General features: G+C 44.2%; 1 protein-coding gene across 1 annotated transcript in view; it reads right to left on the minus strand.

The window, feature by feature from the left end:
* The window catches only part of CAP2 (cyclase associated actin cytoskeleton regulatory protein 2), a 160,248-nt gene that overhangs the window by 4,881 nt on the left and 139,194 nt on the right, over positions 1–16,173 (minus strand). The window contains exons 8-11 of the mRNA XM_017874249.1: positions 6,892–7,081; positions 5,212–5,387; positions 3,354–3,477; positions 3,170–3,252 (exon numbers count right to left, since the gene is read on the minus strand). Of these exons, the coding sequence (XP_017729738.1) occupies positions 3,170–3,252; positions 3,354–3,477; positions 5,212–5,387; positions 6,892–7,081 (573 nt within the window). The remainder of the gene's footprint in view (positions 1–3,169; positions 3,253–3,353; positions 3,478–5,211; positions 5,388–6,891; positions 7,082–16,173) is intronic.

Here is a 16,173-nt window from a genome sequence, read left to right on the forward strand (position 1 = left end):
CTCCCCTCCCTCTCTCCCTCCCTCTCTCCCTCCCTCTCTCCTTCCCTTCCCCTGCCCCCCTTTTCTCTTTCTTTCTTGTTTCCCTCTTGTTGCCCAGGCTGGAATGCAATGGCACGGTTCTTGGCTCACCGCAACCTCTGCCTCCTGGGTTCAAGCGATTCTCCTGCTTCAGCCTCCTGAGTATCTGGGATTATAGGCATGCGCCACCATGCCCAGCTAATTTTGCATTTTCAGTAGAGACGGGACTTCTCCATGTTGGTCAAGCTGGTCTCGAACTCCCAACCGCAGGTGATCTGCCCACCTCAGCCTCCCAAAGTGCTGGGTTTAAGGAATGAGCCACTGTACCCGGCAGCTTTTTTCTTATTGATTTAAGTTCTTTATAAATTCTAGATACAAATCCTTTTTGATTATCTCATTGCAAATATCTTTCTTCAGTCCATGGCTTGTCTTTCAGCTTCACATTATGTCTTCTGCTAAACATATAATTTAAATTTTGATGTAGTTAAAATGACCAGTCCTTTCTTTATGGTTTGTGCTTTTTGACCCTAATTAATTTATTTCTTACTCTGAGGCATAAAATTTTTCTTCTACATGTTATTATCAAAGTTTAAAAGTATTTGTTTTTCACAATTAGCATTTTACTTTTATGTAGGATGTGAGGTAGAATTCAGTGTATTTTTTTCCCACGTGGAAAATCAATTGCCCTAAAATACAAATTTCCATCTATGCATCTATTGATTTCAGGGCTCGCTAGTCTGTTTCATTTATCTATTTTTGTATACTACCAACAATATAGCACTTTACAATGAGTCAATATCAGGCACGCAATTGCCTTCACCTTATCCATCTTTCACACTGTTTTAGCTATTCTTGTCCATTTGTTTTCCAAATGAATTTTAAGACCATTTTTCATTTAAAACTCTGTTGAGATTTTGAGCTGAATTTCATTAAACTCACATTAAATAACTGAGACCACTGATAGTGATGTCTTCCTGTTCACTGACTTAAAACACCACTGTTGCATTCTTTGTAACTATCTCCCATTTCTGTTTACTTTTTTTGCTAGGTACCTACAGTTTTGTTGCACCTAGCAACAAAATAGCTATTTCCACCTTATTTTCGGTTACGTTTTCTTTTCTTTCTTTCCTTCTTCCCTCCTCTCCCCTCCCCTCCCTCCCCTCCCCTCTCCTCTCCTCTTCTCTTTTCTTTTCGACAGAGTCTAGCTCTATTGCCAGGCTGCAGTGCAGTGGTGCAATCTTGGCTCACCGCAACCTCCGCCTCCCGGGTTCAAGCAATTCTCCGGCTTCAGCCTCCTGAGTAGCTGAGACTACAGGCGCCCGCCACCATGCCGAGCTATTTTTTTGTATTTTTAGTAGAAATGGGGTTTCACCATGTTAGCCAAGATGGTCTCAATCTCCTGACCTCATGATCCGCCAACCTCGGCCTCTCAAACTGCTGGGATTACAGGTATGAGCCACCGCGCTCAGCCTCTATTGCATTTTCTAAAACTTATTTGTGGTAGAAAGAAATGCTATTGATTTTTGCATGTTCATATCATATCCTACCATCTTGCTGAATGTTTTTTCAGTTTTATAGTTTCTTGAATCTCTTGGGTTTTATATAAATGCACATATTTTGCTGGGAAATAAGGACATTTTTGTCTCTTCCTTTTCCAGTTTTATCTCTCTCTATCATTATCTTATTGCATGTTATTGCTTGAGCCCAGGAGTTCCAGACTAGCCTGGGCAGCATAGCTATGCCCTGTCTCTACAAAAGATTAGCTAGGGATGGTGGCACACTCCTGTAGTCCTAGCTGCTCAGGAGGCTGAAGTGGGAGGATCAATGGAGCCCAGGAGTTTGAGGCTGCAGTAAGCTGTGATCACCACACTGTATTCCAGTCTGGACTCAAGCAAGACCCTGTCTCAAAAAAAAAAAAAAAAAAAAAGATAGAAGTTATAATTGGCCAAAACCAAGAAGTCCTTTAGATTTTGGCATATTATAAAATTCCATTTGGCTAAATCAAAATTATTAAAGATTTAAATTCACAGATTTTCTTCTGTTTTGCAAATTCAACTCCAACCCTACTTCCCAGGTTGTATTTCTGATGACCTCACTGATTCTTTAGAAAAACTTCCTCCTCGTGATTCAGGACCAATTTTTCCTGAGAAAAAAAGTTCTCTTTGGAATGGTGCTAATCATATGAGGAGAGTCTCACAGTATTTTTATTTATGCATTATTAATCATACTCATCAAACATTTACTGGATGCCTACTATGTACAGGTACTGTGCAAGTTTCTGGGGCTATAAAGAATAGTTAGCTGTCTCTTTTTTGTTTTTTCTTTTTTTTTTGAGATGGAGTCTCTCTCTGTTGCCCAGGCTGGAGTGCAGTGGCGCGATCTCAGTTCACTGCAACCTCTGCCTCCCAGGTTCAAGCGATTCTCCTGCCTCAGCCTCCCAAGTAGCTGGGACTACAGGCACCCACCACCACACCCAGCTAATTTTTGTATTTTCAATATAGATGGGTTTTCACCATGTTGGCCAGGCTGCTCTCAAACTCCTGACCTCAGGTGATCCACCTGCCTTGGCCTCCCAAAGTGTTGGGATTACAGGCGTGAGCCACCATGCTGGCCAGTTAGCTGTCCTTGAAATTGAGATGGTATGCCAGTAATGGAAACACAAAATGGGATCTGTTAGAAGAGACTGAAAGAAAGAACTAACACTGAGAAGTAAGAGTGGGGTCTACCAAGGGGGTGATGATAGAGCTGTGTCCAGAGGGAACAGGAATAAGAGTATTTTAGGTGGCCACAGGGGAGTCTTGCTCTGCTGCCCAGTCTGGAGTGCAGTGGCACGATCTCCGCTCACTGCAAGCTCTGCCTCCCGGGTTCACGCCATTCTCCCGCCTCAGCCTCCCGAGTAGCCGGGACAACAGGCATCCGCCACCATGCCCTGCTAATTTTGTTTCTGTATTTTTAGTAGAGATGGGGTTTCACTGTGTTAACCAGGATGGTCTCGATCTCCTGACCTTGTGATCGCCCACCTTGGCCTCCCAAATTGCTGGGATTACAGGTGTGAGCCACCGTGCCCAGCCGCAAGGCTCCTTCTTGCAGGCGGAGTGGATGGTCTCTGCAAGGCCAAAGCTTACAGCGTGGTTGGAAAGGCTCTGCTTACCTGGATTTGAATGTCCTGGGAGTTGATCACTTCCACAATGCCCACCACATTGTCAAACACCAGGCCAAGTTTCTTACAGTTGTCTAGGGGAGAGAAAAAACACACCAAAAAAACAACTCCACTAAATACATACAGCTTGTTTCTATAACATCATAATAACCATAGAGCCATAATTCTGCCCTACCAATTATAATGGAGTTTACTTTCCCTTTTATCTGAAGAGTTGATTTTTCGCATTTGAAAATGTAAGCCACTTGTTTCAGCTCAGTCTCTGAAATCACAAGGTCATTCCTGTCCTCTTGGTACTCCTAGAATTAAGACAAATACAAATACATAAGGATACATAAACAGAATCCACTGCACACTGAAATTGTTACAAGCTCAGCATGAAGTATGGTTTTGCAGCATATTCTTTTGGAACCATCTCCTTATGGATGAAACCACAGGTCTTACTCTCATTGTTCGGATGGGAAAAATGGAACTACTTCTTGGAAGCAAGTCAGTATCTCTGTGTAAACATCAGGTATCAGGCACCCTAGCAGGTGGGAGGCTGGAGCAGGGATGTGAGAGCTTTTTGTTGAGACCTTGATGCCAAGTCTGGACTCGATGCTGCAGCAAAACCTGCTGTGTCAAACAGGAGTTGGGCAAACAGGCTGGTGAAGGGTCATAGCAGTGGTCTAAGCCCCGTGTGTTTTCAAGGTGATGACAACTCTCCAGGGACTCTGGTCCTTCATCTTTAGGGAAGCCCTCCAGATCAACAGGAGACACCCGCTTTCACTCCCATTTGCAGTGTCTACGTCCTGCTCACACAGTTAGCCCGGACAGTGGGGGGTGGCAGCAGTGGGGTACAGAGGTATCATCCCTCTATCTGTGGGACCGAACGAAACATCTCACGGCATGTGAGAATGGGGCAGACTTCCCAGTTCCATAGATTAACAGTCTGTCTTGCTGCCTGATTAAAAGCTTAGAGAAAGAATAGCTAAATCCATAGAGACAGAAAGTAGAATGGTAATTGCCAGGGGCTGGGAGGGGTGCAGGGGGAGAAATAGGGAGCTATTGGTTAAGGGTACAGACTCTTGGTTCTGCAAGATGAAAAGAGTCCTGTGCTGGGTGGTGGTGATGGCAACACAACCATGTGAACAGACTTAATGCCACTGAACTGGACACTTAAACACAGTGAATAGTCCATTTTATGTTATGTATATTTTACTACCACTTACAAAATAATTTAAAAAGTTGAAGAAAAGAATGCATGAGAACCTGTGAAAATAAAGTTTATGGAAGCATTCAGAAACGCCCTGGTTTCTACTCTAGCCAGTGGTTTTTGCCTCTGCCACTTCACTTAGGTGGTTAATAGGCACCACCTAACCTATTTAATAGGTACCACCTATTAAAGAAGGAATAAATTCTAACTTTTGATAGCAGAGTAGGATAACTGTAGTTAACAGTACTGTCTTGTATATTTCAAAATAGCTACAAAAGAGGCCTTGAAATGTTCCTACCCCATAGAAATGACAAATACTCAAGGTAATGGACACACCAAATATTCTGACTTGATCATTACCCCCCCCCCCTTTTTTTTTAACAGTCTCACTCTGTCACTCAGGCTGGAGTGCAGTAGTGTGATCTCGGCTCGCTGAAACCTCTGCCTCTCGGGTTCAAGTGATTCTCCTGTTTCAGTCTCTCAATAGCTGGGATTACAGGCGCGTGCCACCATGCCTGGCTAATTTTTGTATTTTTAGTAGAGATAGGGTTTCACCATGTTGGTCAGGCTGGTCTCGAACTCCTGACCTCAGGTGATCCTCCCACCTCAGCCTCCCAAAGCGCCAGGATTACAGACATGAGCCACCGAACCTGGGCAATCGTTATACATTCTATGCATGTAACAAAATATCACAGGTACCCCATAAATATGTACAAATGTTATGTATTAATAAAAACATTTTTTAAAAAGAAATCCTTCAGATCTTGGTAAATGGTTTGACTGTTGCTCCTTTCATTGGCATGTGTCAGGAAAATAAAGGTTAAAATGCTTCACTTACCACTCTCCATTTCTTTCCTTCCAACTCCAACACTGGGGCCTGTTTCTGAGAAGGATGAGACTTAGGAGATGTGGGACTTGGAGTGTGACTTTTGGTAGGAGATCGAGTTTGCCCTCCTCGAGCACGCAGGCTGGGATTTTTGTATGTCTTCTGGTCATCTGTGACATGGCGGAGCCCTAGGAGGACAACACACATGGACACATTTATTTTATGCAAAGGGAAATGTCTCTAACTTGCTAGATGAACATGATGTAAATAAAGAGCATAAGAACTTTTGGTAATGCAACTTTCAAAACAGTCTAGTGCTTTGTCCAAGTCAGGATGCAGGAGCTGAGTCCTGTACAAGTTTAGAGTTGATGGAAGCACTGTAAGTTGTTGTTGTTGTTTTTTTTTTTTCTGGAAATGGAGTCTCCCTCTGTCACCTAGGCTAGAGTGCAGTGGTGCGATCTCAGCTCACTGCAACCTCTGCCTCCCGGGTTCAAGCGATTCTCCTGCCTCAGCCTCCTGAGTAGCTGGGATTACAGGCATGCACCACCATGCTTGGCTAATTTTTGTATTTTTAGTAGAGACAGGGTTTCACCATGTTGGCCACGCTGGTCCTCGAACTCCTGACCTCAGGTGATCTGCCCCCTTTGGTCTCCCAAAGTGCTGGGATTATAGGCGTGAGTCACTGCACTGGCCAAGTATTTTTTTTTTTTTTTAATTTGAGGAACCTCTTCTGTTGAGATATAAAATGATAGATAAAAATCCTGCAAAGAGCAAACTACCTCATGAAAAAGGATCACGTCTTACGTCTTCTCTTATGGCTAAATCATTCTCCAGACACAGCCTAAAAGGTTAGGGCATTCCAGTGAGTATATATCAGAATATGGAACTGACTTTATGAATCCATTCCTTTACTTTGCAAATGAGTTTCACAGGGCATCCAGAGCCAGTTGGAGCCAGAGAAAAATTTAGAATTTTGGATTCTTAGCTCCAAGCCCGGTATAGTGGGATATAATTCTTTGACAAGCCTGTACACTGCTTCAGGACAGAGGAGCTAATGTTTGCCATTTTTATTTATTTACTTTTATTTATTTAGAGACAAGGTCTCATGCTGTCACCCAGGCTGGAGTGCAGTAGTGCAGCCTCCATCTCCTGGGTTCGAGCGATCCTCCCGCCTCAGATTCCTTAGTAGCTAGAACTGCAGGTGTGTGCCGCAATGCCCAGCTAATTTCTGTTTATTTTTGGTAAAGATGGAGTCTCACTGTGTTGCCCAGACTGGTCTTGAACTCCTGGGCTCAAGCAATCGGCCCACCTTGGCCTCTCAAAGTGCTGTGATTACAGGCATGAGCCAGCATGCTCAGCCAGCTATTTTTATTTCACTTGATCTTGATGCCTTGGTTGTAAGTGATGACGTGCAAGCACTGAGGGCTAAAGCAAGGATGCAGCACAGGGATCCATTTAGAACCCAGAGTCTCTGAGTTCTTCTTTCTGGTCTATACAGTGACCCCCTGAGCCCCTCTGCATGGACAGAAGGAACATGGCAGGCTCCTGTCTTCCCAGCACCAGCTGCCCCTCTCCCTGCATGCTGGAGGCGGGGATGGAGTGATGCATCCATCACTGGGGCTCCAGTGGCTCATTGTGTCTGGGAGCCAGAGGGAAAGGGAGGCAGCTTCCAGGTCTTGTTTTCTCTCTCACCTTTCGTAATTGCTTCTCCCTGGTTAAGCTGGGCAAATAAAGCTGAGCGTGAAGGAGAAGACTCCTCTTTTTTGCCTTCATTCTCGAAAAGTGGAGGTGGCCCTGGAGGAGGCGGAGGAGGAGGGGGTGGAGGAAGGCCGGGCCCAGAGGAGAGGACAGAAAACGCTGATACTGTGGATGCTACAGGACCCTGAGAAGAGAGAAGACACAGCATTGCATTGAGACTGCGCCCTTGCTGGGATTTTGCCCAAGTGAGTCAAAACCTGCTGCCGATGAGGGAGTGGGGCTGAAGCCTCAGCAAAGGCTCCCAGAGGGCACACCTGTGCATCATGGGTCTGTTTGGGAGGGTCTGAACCACAGCAGCTCCAGCTTGGGAACATGGAACATGACTCAGCTGTGTGGCCCTGTCAGTAGGATCCGTGTGGTGATGAGCCCTGCTGCCAAATCAGAGGCAAACGAGCCAGCCATACTCCCAAGTCCAGGTCCAAGGCTCAGGATCTAAATGACACCGGGCCTTGGCCAATTTAGAATCACAAGAAAAAAGTGATCCAATCGATAAAACGATTGGCTCTTTTGAGACACTGGAAACTGTAACCACCAATGTGGTGTGGGGGAGGGTAAAAATATTCAGTGGTGATTGGATGTTTCCGAACCTTTTTGAGCAGTGAGAGAGAGAGATACAGAAACTCTCTGGACCTAATTTTCCAAATATGCCTGCCTCACACTGACCCCCAAACAAGGACCATATGTGACCGGGATGCTTGTCAAACCCAAAGGTAATGAGGGTCCAGGATCCATATGACTTTTCGTCAACTATTGGCTGTTAGTGAACCAACTGAAAATTAGATTCTTCCTGATCCAAGAGCTATGGTTATTCTTATGTTCACTGCTATGTAAAGCACAACCTTTGTTTTCAGTATGAAAGCCTAACAAATTCAAATGGCAATACGACGTGATAAACAAGAGAGGGACTTGCTTTAGTTCAGTTTTGCTTTTTTTTTAAGGAGACAGGGTCTCACTCTATTGCCCAGGCTGTGTGCAGTGGCGTGAACATAGCTCACTGCAGCCTCAAACTCCTGGGCTCAAGCGATTCTCCTGCCTCAGCCTCCTGAATAGCTGGGACAACAGGCACATGCCACTCTGACTGGCTAATTTTTATTATTTATTTATTTATTTTTGTAGAGATGAGGTCGCACTATGTTGCCCAGGCTGGTCTTGAACACCTTAAGTAATCCTCCTACCCTGGTCTCCCGAAGTGCCAGTTTTTATGTACCCCACAGAACTTAGAACTGGCAGGATAGAAACACAGATATACCACAAACTTGGCCTATATACTGTTTTGCTTTTATTTATTTATTCATTTTTGAGATGGAGTCTTGTTCTGTTGCCCAGGCTGGACGGCAGTGGCGTGATCTTGGCTCCCTACAACCTCTGCCTCCCAGGTTTAAGCAATTCTCCTGCCTCAGCCTCCCGAGTAGCTGGGATTACAGATATGCGCCACCAAGTCCAGCTAATTTTTGTATCTTTAGTAAAGACAGAGTTTTGCCATGTTGGCCAGGCTGGTCTCAAACTCCTGACCTCAAATTATCCACCCGCCTCAGCCTCCCAAACTGCAGGGAATACAGGTGTGAGCCACTGTGCCTGGCCCTGTTTTACTTTTAAACCCTCAAGTAGAACTGTATACCTATAATAGGGAATTATAAACAAATCCAATAGTCAGGAAGCTTAAAAAATTGGGAGTAATGGAAATGTGGCTTGGACTCATCAATTTTCAATATCAAATGTGAAAGGTAAAACATTATGTAAGTGCCAAATATTAAAGAAAACAGAATACCCTTATTGTCATAAACAATTTGCTATTATGCAGTATCAAAATCAGGGATTCTTAATCTGTAGTAGTTTTCGGTTAAAAACAAAACAAAACATGCTGGCTCGGGCATGGTGGCTCACGCCTGTAATCTAAGCACTTTGGGAAGCCGAGGAGGGTGGATTGCTTGGCTCGCTTGAGCCCAGGAGTTTGAAACCAGCCTGGGCAACAAAGTGAGACCCTGTCTCTACAAAAAATACAAAAAATTAGCTGAGCATGGTAATGCATGCCTGTAGTCCCAGCTACTGTGGAGGCTGAGGTGGGAGGATCACCTAAGCCTGGGGAGCAGAGGTTGCAGTGAGTCGAGATCACGCCACTGTACCCCAGCCTGGAAAAGAGTGAGATCCTGTCTCAAAGCAACACAAAACAAAAAAACACGCTATTTTCAAAGTACTTATATAATTCCTATTAAGCGTAGAATTACCCTGAAAATAAAATATTATTGTCTTATTCAGAATGCATGTTTTAGAAACCCTGCAGGCTGGAGGCCTCATCTCCTGAAGATTTAATTTGCAATGGTCGTTGTTTCTAATAAAGAGCAGCCTAATTCCATCAAGTTTCTTAGGTCAAGTAGAAAATGATTTCACAGTTCCTGAGACTGACCATTTTCCTCACCAGTATTTGAAATGTTTTCTCTGTTACTGGGATAAAATTTGAGAATTTGCTCTGAATCAGAAAGAGAGTATAATATAAGCTTTGGACATCAAACAGTATTCTAGTCCTCAGACACTGAGAATCACCAAGTATTATTTTTACTCATAAGCACATCATAACTCATACAGCTGGTGAAGGGACAGCCCCCTCCCCCAACATCTGAAACACTGCAGCTTTATAGTCCTATTTTGTGGAAAGGGGAGACGATGCTGGCTTCTAAATCTTAGAATGATTTAGATGGTTCCCTGGCTCTCAGAATTCAGAGACTCTCTCTCCAAGAGCCATTAAAGGACCCTGAAACTAAAAAGCCATATATTCAACTTTTTGGAACTTTGATACATTCAGATGGCTGGCCCAGGAACAGGAGACAAAGGATTTAATGCTACAAAGTTGAAAATAAAAGCCAAAAAATAAGGAAACTCAGGACCAGTTGAAACTCCATCTTGGACTAATCCTTTGTATGTCCTGGCTCATTCCCATATCGGCCCTGCAAGAGTACAATACCAGGCTCTTGTTTCCAAGGTTACTTTTCAATTAGCATTCAGGGGCTTCACCGTGCGGTGGACTCGAAATGAAACTGCTTAGATGTTCCCTTCACTGGGTCTCCGTGAGCTGCCCCTTGCAGAGTCACTCATCTTTGCCTCCTTCTCTTCTCATTCTGTGGGAGATTACAGCACATGGCACGGGAGCTTTCTACATTCTCCTATGTCTGGCCACAAGTGGAATCACAGCCTGACACTGTCTTCAGATGTCCCAAGAGAAAACAGAGAGGAGGCTGGGCGCGGAGGTTCACACCTGTATGTAGTCCCAGCACTTTGGGTGGCCGAGGCAGGTGGATCACCTGAGGTCAGGAGTTCAAGAACAGCCTAGCCAACATGGTGAAACACTGTCTCTACTAAAAATACAAAATTTAGTCGGGTGCGGTGGCTCATGCCTATAATCCCAGCACTTAGGGAGGCCAAAAATTCCAAAGACGACTAGGTTGTGTCACAGAAATACTCTTGTGGGTGGAGGAGGCAGGGGCATAGGCATCTGTATTTTTTGACCTTCCCTAGGTGATTCCAATCTGTAGACAAGTTTGGGAATAACCATTCTTTCCTACATGCTGAAATTAATCTTAATAATGACAACCATATTACTGAGACTATATTGAAATATCTGTTTAGCAGAAAATATGGCAGGAAATCAGAAATGCTATTTAAATTCAATATTAAATGGCCAGTCAAGGGCAAAGACATTACTGAATCACATCTCTGCTTGATTCTAAAGCTTTCTTCAGGGAAATCTTTTATGCTATATTTGGACTTGAAAAAGTCATGGCTGGGCGCGGTGGCTCACGCCTGTAATTCCAGCACTTTGGGAGGCCGGGGCGGACGGATCACCTGAGGTCAGGAGTTCAAGACCAGCATGGCCAACATGGCGAAACCCTGTCTCTACTAAAAGTACAAAAATTAGCACAGCGTGGTGGCGAGCGCCTGTAATCCCAGCTACTCAGGAGGCTGAGGCAGGAGAATCGCTTGAACCTGGGAGGCAGAGGTTGCAGTGAGCCGAGATCATGCCACTGCACTCCAGCCTGGGCGACAAAAGTGAGATTCCATCTCAAAAAAAAATGAAAAAGTCATTAGCCAAATTAAAGGAAGGCACGGGCTACCTTGACTCATATGTAGTGCAGCCTATGGGCCTCTGGCTAGAATACATATGACAGAAGTATTGGGAAGTGGTGCAATTCTGGCTCAGTTTTTATCTCCACAACCCCTTGTTGCATCCCCCTGATGCCTTTTTGCAGTTGACTGAGCTCCTACAGCACCTCTGGAACCAGTCTTGATCCTACGGGAATATAAGATGTCTTGTGCTTTGACAATTACGTCACCCTTGATGCTGGTTTTGTTGTGACTCTGTGTCCTGCTTCTAGAAACTGGCCTCTTGCCTCATTCATTTTTTCTGAGTACCCACTGGGTTGCAGTAGTGGGGTACATGTACCCAGATCTTGACTCTCCATCTAGGGCTCAAGTTGTTCTGAGATAGGGTTGTGACCTGTCTTCTGGAGACTAGAGATGGAACCACCCAACCCCTCAGGGTGATTTCCTTTTAAAGATAGACTCTCATGGCAGAGGTAATGTACCAGGTTGCCTAGACTGGATGAGAAGGAAAGGATCAGATGAGAGCCTGCAGCCTTGAGTGCCTATCAAGTGATCCACTACTTGTCCATCCCAGTGGGCAACTGTGGGAGAATAGGCTCTGTGGGACAGCAGAGCTCACAGGAGAGGGGGCACGGGCAGAGGGCAGGTTTTGTATCCTTTACAATTTGAGTTAGGTCAGTCTAGAGATACAGAAGGATCGCTCCCAGATGGGCAAACTTGTCTAGGAGGTGCCAAGAACGAGGGCTAGGAAGAGCCTCTGAACTAATAGTACCTATCCAGGAACCCGACTGAGAGGGGTAACACATGACAGGGTTCTCTTCCCTACCATTTACCAGTGAGAGTCTTGAGAAACTGCAGCCATAGCCTGCAGACTGCATTCGTGCCTCTGCAGAATGAACACAGGCTATGTGGTTGGATCTGCACATGGAGAATTCAACAAAGACACTAAATAAGAGATGGTGTTTACTTGTTAATTATTAGAATATTTCTGGTCCTTCTCAAAAGAAGGTTTTTCTTAATAACAAATTCTTTTACAGTATGTTTTGTCCTAACAATTAGTTTCATTTTATTTCTACAATGTAGAATCATACATCTAAAAGCTTCCAGGACCTACAGGATTCTGATGTCATGTGACTTGCACAAGGCCACATGGACAGGAAAGTGAAGCTGAGAACTGAATGGAGGTATCCTGGCGTAGGAGCCTGAAGGGAGGCAGACTTAACCTTAGTTAAGGAGCAGTGATCCATACACAAATGCTTTTTTAGAAAACAACCTTGTTATGTTGATGAAATGAGCCACTTAAGTATCTTAGAGCCTCAGACTGGGAATAATGAAAAAGTACATTCTATTGGAGTCATTGTAACCATGGCTTACAACTTTAAAAAATGAGGCTGGGCGCAGTGGCTCACGCCTGCAATCCCAGTAGTTTGGGAGGCCGAGGTGGGTGGATCACGAGGTCAGGAGATGGAGACCATCCTGGCCAACAGGGTGAAATCCTGTCTCTGTTAAAAATGCAAAAATTAGCTGGGCGTGGTGCACACGCCTGTTGTCCCAGCTACTCGGAAGGCTGAGGCAGGAGAATCGCTTGAACCCAGGAGGAAGAGGTTGCAGTGAGCTGAGATCATGCCACTGCACTTCAGCCTGGTGACAGAGGGAGACTCTGTCTCAAAAAAAAAAAAAAAAAAGAAAAAAGAAAAGAAAAAAAGAAAAGAAAAGAAAAGCTACACATCTATAATTTTAAATGCCCATATTCAGAGTACAAAAGTTCACTTCTATTGCAAGAACACAGCACAACACCTAAAAATGCTGCATTTAAGGTCTATTAAGATTAATTTTGAGAGCAGATATTCAATTATATACTTTTTTTTGGCACAAAGACTTTTTAAAAAGCTACTGTACTGCAAATCCCTTTCTCTAAGTTAATTTCAGCTGTCCTGGGAACAGCTGCCTCCTCTATTTTTAAATGTATGAACTGTAGCTATAAAATAATGAAACTCATATGCACCATGTGGAAAGTTTGTGATTTTTTTGGATACATATACTATATATAACATATAAATATACTCTATTTAATATAGTTGTATACTAACGTACATCAAAATTTGTTTTCATTAAATGTTACTTCTTGAAACACTAATCGCTTTGTTACTTTAGATTTTTAAAGGGAAAACACTTCCAAGTTTTTTTTTTTTTTTTTTTTTTTTTTGGGTGGGGGTTGAGATGGAGTTTTGCTCTTGTTGCCCAGGCTAGAGTACAATGGCATGATCTAGGCTCACCGCAACCTCCGCCTCCCGGGTTCAAGTGATTCTGCTGGCTCAGCCTCCCGGGTAGCTGGGATTATAGGCATGTACCACCACACCTGGCTAATTTTTTGTATTTTTAGTAGAGATGGGGTTTCTCCATGTTGGTCAGGCTAGTCTTGAACTCCCAACCTCAGGTGTTATGCCCGCCTCAGTCTCCCAGTAGGCTGGGATTACAGGTGCCCGCCACCACACCCAGCTAACTTTTAAAAAATTTTTAGTAGAGAAAGGGTTTCAACATGTTGCTCAGGCTGGTCTCAAACCCCTGGCCTCAAATGATTCACCTGCCTCGGCCTCCCAAAGTGCTGGGATTACAGGTGTGAACCACTGCGCTCTACCTAAACTCTAAGATTTTTCAAACCCAGCTGGGCACGGTGGCTCACGCCTATAATCCCAACACTTTGGGAGGCGGAGGCTGGCAGATCACCCAAGGTCAGGAGTTCGAGACCAGCCTGGCCAACATGATGAAACTCTGTCTCTACTAAAAATACAAAAATTAGCCGGGCATGGTGGTGCACACCTGTAATCCCAGCTACTCAGGAGGCTGAGGCAGGAGAATCACTTGAACCCGGGAGGTGGAGGTTGCAGTGAGCCCAGATCGTGCCACTTCACTCCTGCCGGAGGGACAGAGCAAGACTCTGCCTCAAAATTTTCAAACCCAACAATAGGGGTAGAAGAGAATTTGGTTTGAGTAGAATCTAACTATTTATAGTTGGATTGAAAGTGAATTAAATAACTAAGGCTGCTTTGTCAGTCCACTAAACAAACATTTACCAAGGGCTACCTTGCTGGGAATGGGGTACTTGATGAGGAAGCAAGCATACGTTCTGCTTTTTCAGAAGCTCATAATCTAGTGGGGGTGGCAAAGGCACGAAGAAGTAAGTGTAGATGCCGTGTGATATGAGTCACATATCAGATGAATGAAGGATGCTGGGGTGCAAAGGTGGAAGCGACCAGCTCTCCTCAGGATGGCCTGGGTGATTTGCAGATATCTTTATCCTAAAAGGAGAGGCAAAGCGCTTTAAGCATGGGGGGAATGTATATAGATAATATTGATCTCCAACTTTAAGTACAGGTCAGACAACCTATTAGTGTTCTTACCCATTTTAAAAGCGGAGACCACTCTTTTCTGGCTGGAACCATGGACGGTGTAGAAGAGAAGAAGAAGGTTCCTGCTGTGCCAGAAACCCTTAAGAAAAAGTGAAGGAATTTTGCAGAGCTGAAGATCAAGCGCCTTGAGAAAGAAGTTTGCCGAAAAGATGCTTCGAAAGGCAAGGAGGAAGCTTATCTATGAAAAAGCAAAGCACTATTGCAAGGAATATAGGCAGATGTACAGAACTGAAATTTGAATGGTGAGGATGGCAAGAAAAGCTGGCAACTTCTATGTATCTGCAGAACCCAAATTGGCGTTTGTCATCGGGATCAGAGGTATCAATGGTGTGAGCCCAAAGGTCCGAAAGGTGTTGCAGCTTCTTCCCTTCGTCACATCTTCAATGGAACCTTTGTGGAGCTCAACAAGGCTTCAATTAACATGCTGAGGATTGTAGAACCATACATTGCATAGGGGTACCCAAGTCTGAAGTCAGTAAATGAACTAATCTACAAGCGTGGTTATGGCAAAATCAGTAAGAAGTGAATTGCTTTGACAGATGACGCTTTGATGGCTTGATCTCTCGGTAAATACGGCATCATCTGCAGGGAGGATCTGAGTCCTGAGATCTATACTGTTGGAAAATGCTTCAAAGAAGCAAATAACTTCTTGTGGCCCTTCAAATGATCTTCTCCATGAGGAGGAATGAAGAAAAAGACCACCCATTTTGTAGAAGGTGGAGATGCTGGGAACAGGGAGGACCAGATCAACAGGCTTACTAGAAGAATGAACAAAGGTGTCTACCACGATTATTTTTCTAAGCTGGTCAGTTAATAAACAGTACCTGCTCTCAAATTGAAAAAAAAAAAAAAGAAAAGCGGAGACCAAAAAAAGTCAAAATATCACCTGACAGTCTCTTGGAACAGGTGGATTATGTTGCTCGCAGCACAACTTTTGTTAAGATGTTTCTTCCATAAAGCTAGCTTAGTGGTAGTACTGTTGTGAGCCACCTGTCTTTACATATTTGTGGAGATTGTACATAAAGCCACACAATGAAACAGCTGACATGCCGTGGCACTGTTCATGGGTGTTTCCTCTCCCTCATCCTTCCATTATGAGCCCTTCCTCAAACTCTCCTTCATGGACACAAACATACATTCCCTTCTGTTTCTCAGTTAGATTCTCTTTAACTGCCCATCTCTGAACCATCCTGGCCCATTAACCACCCAGCTTACCATTAATGATCTCTAGGTAGCAGTGACAACTTACAGGTGTCCAATTATATACTTTAAAATCAGTTTAGGCCCAGTGCAGTAGCTCATCCCAGTAAAGTAAAAGTAATCCCAGTACTTTGGGAGGCTGAGGTGGGAGGGTCATTTGAGCTCAGGAGTTAAGAGATCAGCACAGGCAACATAGTGAGATCCTGCCTCTACTAAAAGTCAAAAAATTAGCCGAGTGTGGTGGTTACGTGTCTGTGGTCTCAGCTACCTGGGAGCTGGAGGCTGAGGTGGGAGGATTGCTTGAGCCAGGAAGATTGAGCTACAGTGAGCTATGATGGCACCACCCCACTCTAGCTGGGAGACAGAGACCCTGTCTCAAAAACTAAAAGCAGTTTCAAAATCACAAAGCCATTTCAATCAAAAGTACACTTACATCTTCATGCTACAACTATAGAGACTAACAATGCTTTACAACTGAACTTTTTTTTGTTGTCTCACTATGTTGCCCAAG

Source organism: Rhinopithecus bieti, unplaced genomic scaffold (genome assembly GCF_001698545.2).
Source record: "Rhinopithecus bieti isolate Rb0 unplaced genomic scaffold, ASM169854v2 scaffold_8309, whole genome shotgun sequence".
Lineage (NCBI taxonomy): Eukaryota > Metazoa > Chordata > Mammalia > Primates > Cercopithecidae > Rhinopithecus > Rhinopithecus bieti.